The sequence below is a fragment of the Cajanus cajan genome, chromosome 6 (assembly GCF_000230855.2).
Source record: "Cajanus cajan strain Asha chromosome 6, NIPB_CcT2T_4, whole genome shotgun sequence".
In the NCBI taxonomy this organism is placed as follows: Eukaryota; Viridiplantae; Streptophyta; class Magnoliopsida; order Fabales; family Fabaceae; genus Cajanus; species Cajanus cajan.
Window position 1 is genome coordinate 5,790,132 of NC_138522.1, and position 8,293 is coordinate 5,798,424.

Genomic DNA, 8,293 nt, shown 5'->3' on the forward strand with positions numbered 1-8,293 from the left:
ATAGAGATTCTAATTGTATAAACTTATTATATTTCTTATATATATATTAGATTTAGTTATATGTAATATTAATATCAATAGTTTGTGTAAGATTTAATCGAATATTTTGAGTCTTGATTATCTGGATTGAAATTTAAATAAAAGATATAATAATAATAATAATAATAAATAAATAAAAAAAAGGGGTTTGAGAAAAGACGTATCTCTTGCTCATCCGTGCTACAGTGAAAGTAATCGCCACTGCATATATATATCCGTTGCTTAGGTCTTCGCTTCGTAAACGCAACAGCGATAGAGAAGAGAATAACTGAGAGTGAAGTAGGATCTGAATCAACAATGGCGAAGCAAGAGACTCACGCCGTCGTTTCCGATCTCATCGACTTCCTCAACGCTTCTCCCACGGCTTTCCACGCCGTCGGTAAAACCAATTCCACAACCGTCTCTCTCCTCTCTCTCCCCTCACCCAATCGCGAATCCTCACTCACACCTGTTTCTTTTCAGACGAGGCCAAGAAGCGTTTGCAAAGCGCGGGTTTCCACCAACTCTCGGAGAAGGAGCTCTGGGAACTGCAACCTGGCAACAAGTACTTCTTCACCAGAAACCACTCCACCATCGTCGCCTTCGCCGTCGGCAAAAGGTTCGCTCAGTTTCCCTATCTTTTCATACAAACGTGGAATAGTGAATAATTATGCGTCGTTTTTACAACTTCTTAGGTACGTCGCTGGAAACGGATTCTACATAATCGGCGCTCACACCGATAGTCCTTGCCTCAAACTCAAGCCTGTCTCCAAGGTAACTAGCTCTAGCTGACTGAACCTGAGTCAATAGATTAATAATTCGTGTATTGGATTTTGAATTTGAACGTCATTAACTCATTGTACAAAAAAAAAAAAAACTTTTGCTCTGGTGGTTGTAAATGAGTCCATTTAATCTATCCATTGAATTAAGTATTTATGTTTATTGGATTGAGATTTTAACAGACTATCTGGACCTAAAAGTAAAATATTTTAAAAAAATTTTATTTATTTTTTAAACATTACTTTAATGGATGGATTGGATATCATCCATTCATGAAAAAGTTGTTAATTGATGGATTAGATATGTTTTTTAACTTTAAATTGATTGAATTTTTTCATGAATTTTTAATAGATCTAAATGGATTAATAAATTATTTTTATTTGATCTATTATGATCTATAAAAAAATTATGTGATCCATCCATTTGCCGCATGCAGGTTCAATTGTGTTAAAATAATGTTTGCTAATGGAAGTTGAATCCTGCAAGTGTAGATTAGTCTTTAATTGTTAGCTTCGAGACACTTTTTGCACTATGTCCATGAACCAAAAAAAAAAAAAAAAAAAAAAAACTCATTATACGTGTTTAATTAGTGAGGTGTTTTGTTTGTCCAGGTGGTTAAGGCCGGAATTTTGGAGGTTGGTGTCCAAACCTATGGAGGTGGTTTGTGGCACACATGGTTCGATCGGGACTTGACTGTGGCGGGGAGAGTCATTGTGCGGGAAGGGAATTCGTACTTGCACCGCCTTGTTCGAATTGAGGAACCGATAATGCGGATCCCGACTTTGGCAATTCACCTGGACAAGTTCTGTGCTGTTGTTGAGATGCATTGCCTCTGTTCTTTGTTTGCTTGGTCACTGTTTTCAGCTTATCATGTTCTTCCTTTGGTTCATTGTGTACAGGACTGTTAGTACCGATGGATTCAAATTTAACAATGAGACTCATCTTCTTCCCATTTTGGCAACAGCGCTGAAGGTAGTCGCAGGAAGCTTGTTACTTTGTGCTTTTTGGCATTTTACGGATTATTCTATGGACATAATTGTTATTGAGATGGCCTGGTTTATTGTATCAAGTCCTTGATTTGTTTTTAATTCTAGGTGACCTGAGTTATTCTTTTAGTGATTGCACATGGTTAGAAACATAGTCACATAGGGTGTGTTTGATACATATTAAAGTATAAGACAAGGAGAACAACACAGGACAATTGTTCAAGTTACTGGGCAACTATTTGTTCTGTACATTGTTTGGTAAATAAAGAACAATACAAAAAAAAATAATGTTAAATTTATTACCATATCATTTTTGTCATAATTAATTATTATTATCTTAAAGGAAACAGTGGTAGTAGGCAGCGGTGGTAAGTTAGTTAATATTGTGTTTTAAAATATTTGATGCAATCGATTTTGGACAGTTATACATTGAGACTCATGTAGTTAATTAAAAGAAATAAGTAGAGCCTTCACAAACAGTGCTTGTTCGGATTCATGGTGTTCATTTTTAATTATTTTCATCTAGCTTTTACACATTCATTTACGTTTCTGTTGCAGGGTGAGCTCAATAAAGTGTCCGCTGAAAATGGTACGGTTGAAAGTGCAAATCAGACTGATGGAAAGAAAGCAGCTGATAAAACAGGCGCCAGCAATACGAAACACCACTCTCTTCTTCTACAGGTTAATAACAGACTTTGAAACTCATAATGCATCCTTGGTATTTTCATTTCAGTTGCATTTCCTTTCTGGGATTGTGTTGTTGACACCTGTCACAAAGAGATGTAACTAGTAACTTTTTTATTTCGGGTCTTGGGATGTATTCATGATGATTACGAGTCTAATTGTTGGTGATTGTCTTCTTTTCACCAGTTGATTGCAAGTAAGCTTGGGTGTGAACCAGATGACATTTGTGATTTTGAATTGCAAGCTTGCGATACGCAACCAAGTACTGTTGCTGGAGCTGCAAAGGAATTCATTTTTTCAGGACGTCTTGATAACCTCTGCATGTCATTTTGCTCGCTGAAGGTTTAACTTCTATAGATATTATTTTTTTCAAGTCAAGTTTCAATTGCATGTGTATAGTACAGAATATAGATATGAAAACATAACCTTAATTTTGAAGCTTACCACTCTAGATATTGCTTATAAATTGGGGCATTTTGGACAAGTTATTCTATAGTCCAAGGAATAGAAAAACAATTCTGAATATCATTATTGTATATGTTTATAACATCCAACATTTTAAACCCTGGATAGCGGCACATAGTAGCCAGCCCCGAAAATGCTATAGCGAGATGGTTTATAACAGGATAGCTGCTATTTTGAAATTTTTTATATAGTTTATATAATGTAAACTGTATACATATAAGTTCTAAAAAATGATGAAAATTGCTCAAAATTAGTGACATTCATAATTATCAACAAAAGATCATAGGTGTGTTAAACAAAACATACACCTAAATACAAAAAAATGTCAAACGCAAGTTTCTAAGAAAGGAATGTCAATCATTAAAGGGTTACTTTGATTATGCTATTGTAAATGTAATTGGTGTTGTACGGTACCAATATTCATCCCAGTTAAGTCATTGAGGCCACTGCTTAGGCTTTGATCCCATCCAACATTCCAAATAGGTCTCTAGCACTTGTTGACTATTGCAGGTTGAACAGGACTTGAGTTTGGTCCCTGATTTCCTTGATAACTCAGTCCATAACTGACTTAGAAAACCCTTTATCTCTCAGAAACTCTTTATGTCTTGCCCTTGGTCCTATGGAAAATTCCAATCAACTTAAAATCAAATAGCATCTCTTCCCTTGTCAACCTAACTGTGGTTGGATGACATCACAGTGATCACACTTTCACAAATACAATTGCCACTGGGTGTATGTGTCTGTTCTCTCTCTCTTTTTTTTTTTTCACCAGACTTCAGCATTTTGGGACTTTATCCAAGAATTAAGATTATGTGACTATCTACCAGAAAATTAGAAAGTCTGTAATCTGTATGCATGATGTGTAAATTTTTTAAATAATGTGGTAGTTGTTGATTATCCTATGCTGACATCTTGGTTTCCTATTTCAGGCATTAATAGATGCTACATCCTCTGACAGCAGTCTTGAGGAAGAGACGGGAGTTAGAATGGTGGCTTTGTTTGACCATGAGGAAGTTGGATCAAACTCTGCACAAGGAGCTGGTTCTCCTGTTATGCTAAATGCTGTGACTAGGGTTACCAATTCCTTCAGCACAAGTTCCAACGTAATTTTTTTAAAAATCTTTTTACCCTTCTTTGGTGCCTTCGAAATATATCTACATGGATGACTCTACTACTATTTAGTGAGCTAAATCTAGGTAGGGGCTGTGGTTGGGCAGCCCTCGTAATTTACAGCAACATTCCACAATTTAGCATTCTAGATATTTCAACGGTGGAAAGTGGGAAAACCACACTCTGATTTCAATATTTAATTAGTTTTCCTTATGGTGATTTGTTTTAGCTTCTGGAGAAAGCGGTGCAAAGAAGCTTCCTTGTATCTGCTGATATGGCACATGCACTACACCCAAATTACATGGTACGTCTTCTTATTTGCCTTGATTTACTTTTGCCAACAATTCAAATTGTTGCTCCTAATCAAGACCTAATTTCTTACAGGAGAAGCATGAAACAAACCATCAACCCAAACTACATGGAGGACTCGTCATTAAAACCAACGCAAACCAACGCTATGCAACCAATGTTGTCACATCCTTCATATTCAGGGAAATAGCATCAAAACATAACCTTCCAGTTCAGGTCAGTTTAGTGAACAATTTTACCTGTCTCTTCTCTTCATCTCTCTGATTGGAATTGGAACAGATTGCTTTTGCAGGGCAAGATACAATCATAGAGAAAAGACTTCTCTACTTTCGTATCTGTAGTATTTCAATGAGCGAAGTTATTACCTGTTTTAAATTATCATCAGAAATAACACTAAAGCTTGGATTATAAGTATAACGAGGTATGTTGATGTATGTAGGACTTTGTGGTGCGCAACGACGTGTCTTGTGGTTCAACCATTGGTCCTATTCTTGCTAGTGGCGTAGGTATTCGCACTGTTGATGTAGGTGCTCCGCAGTTGTCAATGCATAGCATACGAGAAATTTGTGCTGTTGATGATGTGAAGTATTCATATGAGCATTTCAAGGCCTTTTACCAGGAAGTCACCCATCTCGATGGTAAGATGGTCGTGGACATATAGAGGATACGAGAAAATTGTGCTGTTGATGTTAAGTTATTCACACGAGCACTTCAAGGCTTATTTTTACCAGGAATTCGCTCATCTCGATGGTAAGATGGTCGTGGACATAAATGACACAAATTCCTCATAGAGGAAGATATGCACGTTTAATTTAGTTTATTTTAGAGAAATAATTACTTATTAGTGTTGACTTTATATTAGAATTTTTTTTTTAATTATCGCTGACCGTATGATAAAAAGGAAATTTTTTTAAAATTAATTTCTTTCACATGTTTAATTATTATGCCCGAGATTTTATGTTTTAATCTTAGTGTGACTGTTGTACACCAATATATAAATATATACAATTAATGTAGATGTATCACATGAGACTACTTTTTTTTTTTTTAATGATAATGAGAATGATAACAAATCTTAAGTTAAAATAGAAGGTTGAGTTTAAAAGACTTATTTAAAAATTATTTAATTTTCTTTTTGATTTATAAAGTAGTATCTGCTCCAATGCTGAATTTAAAATTTCTTACATAGATCATATTTTCAAAATTTTATACTAATAAAAAATTATTTGATGCTAATTTACATGCATTAAGATTGACATAATATATATAGACACATATAAGGTTGTCAAAATTGAGTCTACGTAAATTTGTTAAGTCATAAACTTAATAAATTTGTAAGAGTTTACTTAATATATATAAAAAAAATATGTTAAAATACTTATAAATAATATAATAATTTGATATTTCAACTTCATATTAAAGTAAAATAGTAAATTATAATAATGAAATAACAGTTTTGTAGGAAATCATGCATAATTTCACATAAGGCACAAGTTTTTAAAATGACAGCAAAAAAAAACTAAGAAAAGATTAATATCTCCAAATCTTCATGCCTAATTTTCTAATGATATCATTTCCAAGTCTAAGGTCTCCATCATGTGATTTAGCCAAGAGAACCTTTACCATGAGAACCTAGTGAGCCAACTACAAAACCATTGATTAGAGAATGCGATGATGAGCCAACGACGTCAATGAGCTACCATAGAGACACCACGACATGGAGAACGAGTGACAAGCAATGTTGACAAAATCCTAGTGCACAGTTGAGAGAAATGAGTTTTGGGGTTCAAAGATCTATTTGAAACATAAGAAGAAAATAAATCCTAAAGTGGAACGCTACTCTTAATGTTATTTTGGGGGTTTTATTAGTGAGCCTTGTAGACCTGCAAAATTGCAGGAAAATCACAATTTTGGACGATTTTGCTTGAGTTCACTCGATTTTATTAAAATCAAGTTTGTATACAAGTTTGAACAGGTTAAGTTGCCTAAACTTGTAAAGTCGGTAGTTTTTACGAGTTAACACTCAATATTGACAATCATGTATCTATATGTGTGTGTGGGAGAGAGGGAAGGAGGGACAAAGTTATAAGGTGGTCTAGGTGGTGTGGGATTTGGAGAGAGACATAAGGCTGAAGTGATAAGGAGTGAGTGGGTTCAAATCTCTCCAACTAACATAACTTACTAATAACTATCATTCCCTGTGAATTACTTGATTACTTTTTTTTTTGTTCATTTTTTTACAAAATTTGACATAAACAATTAAAGTAATGAAGTTATAATTCAATAAATTGATCAATAAAAATCAAGTCATTCTATATAAAGCTATTAATCATGTAATAGGTTATTTAAGTTATACTAATGTAATATAGACTAAGGTTATAGTGGACTATTGGGATGGGTGGTTTATGGTGGACCAAGTTTTTTTATCATTGGATTAATTTAATCCTCACAATTATACCATGCACTTTCTGCATTAGATTCTATCTTCTCAACTCCTCCAGTTACCATGACCTCCCTCAGCTGACTACCACCATGACAATGGCGAGTGCCCACATCCATCGTGAGCGTCACAACATTCAAGGACTTGGTGTGATGTTGTTGTTGAGAAATTATTTTATAATTTAAAATTTAATTAAATATTTAATCTAATTAATTCCTTTTTATTTTAACGTTCCAAAACAAAAAATGGATATGTACGTTTTTTTTTTTCCTTCTTGACCACGTCTTGTTTTGCTTTTAAAAGTGGTTAGTACATATCCACGTTTTTTGTTTACTGTTACCACGTACCGAAAAGGTTGCAAATGCACGTATTCATCTTTTGGAAAAGGCATCTAATTGTGCATATATAAACTTATTAATACGAAGGAAAATACACCTACAGTAAGTTTATATTTTCTCTCCCTCAATATTTCCTCTACTACAAAATTATAATTTTGGAGCGGTGTTCTTTGGTTCGGAGATCTTTCGCTGCACTCGAACGGTCTAACGGGTTGACGTATCTTGGGAGAGGAGCGCACTATAAGGCTCAAAATTACCAGTGCAGTGGGGGTGTTTTCTCTCTAAGGATAGCGCTCTGCGTGCTTCAACCCAGGCTACTCTAAACCTTTTATTTAACATTCTAATTTGCTCTTTGTGTTTAATTAGTTGTTATTGATTGCTCTGTTTTAATTTTATAATATTCATTGTGTTGTTGATATTGGTTCTATTGATAAATCTAAATATTTATTTTACTGTGCTCTATTAAATTTACTTTTTCTAACAATCTTAGAGAGAAAACTTCTTTTCTTTTGTTCAATATCAACATGTCTGCAATGGATATTTTAAATTCTTTGAGTAGTAAGCCAGAAAAATTTACTGGTGAAAATTTTTTATGTTGGCAACAACAGATGAAATTTTGGCTTACAGAGTTGAATTTATTTTCTGTTATTTTAAATGAAAAATCTGAAAATTCTTCTGAACGTGCCTTGGTTGAAGCTGGTTCTTCTAGTGATAAAGATATTTTGTGTCATGGTCGTATTTAGAGTGCTCTGTCTGATAATATCTATAAAATATTTTGTCATACAAAAACTGCTTTAGAGTTATGGGACGCACTTGAACTAAAGTATGGTTCTGCTGAAAAGGGTTTAAGAAAATACTCTTGTGAAAGAATGATTTATTTTCAAATGGAAGATGGAAAACCTTTCTCTGACCAAGTTCATGAATTTGAAAATATTATTTATGATATGAAAATGAAAGAAATTACTTTGCCTGACATAATGCTTGTTAGTTTGTTAATTTCTAAATTGCCTCCTTCTTGGTCTGAATTTGCGAGAAGCCTTAAACATAAACCCGATAACTTCACTTTATCTGATTTATTGGTTACCTTGCGAATTGAAGATAAACATCGTATTTCACAAAAGGTTTCTAATAAAACCCCTTTTCAGGCTAAAGCTCATTTAGTA

General features: G+C 34.0%; 1 protein-coding gene across 1 annotated transcript; it reads left to right on the forward strand.

The window, feature by feature from the left end:
* The first annotated feature begins 256 nt into the window (after positions 1-256).
* Positions 257-5,272, forward strand: LOC109794673 (Zn-dependent exopeptidases superfamily protein). Its single transcript, XM_083076585.1, has 11 exons — positions 257-418; positions 502-637; positions 714-792; positions 1,410-1,600; positions 1,698-1,770; positions 2,343-2,465; positions 2,655-2,810; positions 3,863-4,036; positions 4,273-4,347; positions 4,428-4,568; positions 4,792-5,272. The coding sequence occupies exons 1-11, from the start codon at positions 337-339 to the stop codon at positions 5,011-5,013; spliced, it is 1,452 nt and encodes a 483-aa protein (XP_082932711.1). The 5' UTR covers positions 257-336; the 3' UTR covers positions 5,014-5,272.
* Positions 5,273-8,293: the final 3,021 nt, after the last annotated feature.

Bases quoted from the DNA above. Each gene is read 5' to 3' on its own strand.
- LOC109794673 (XM_083076585.1), top strand. From the start codon at position 337: ATGGCGAAGCAAGAGACTCACGCCGTCGTTTCCGATCTCATCGACTTC. The intron at 419-501 runs GTAAAACCAATT...GTTTCTTTTCAG, and splicing joins CACGGCTTTCCACGCCGTCG to ACGAGGCCAAGAAGCGTTTG. The intron at 4,569-4,791 runs GTCAGTTTAGTG...TGATGTATGTAG, and splicing joins AACATAACCTTCCAGTTCAG to GACTTTGTGGTGCGCAACGA.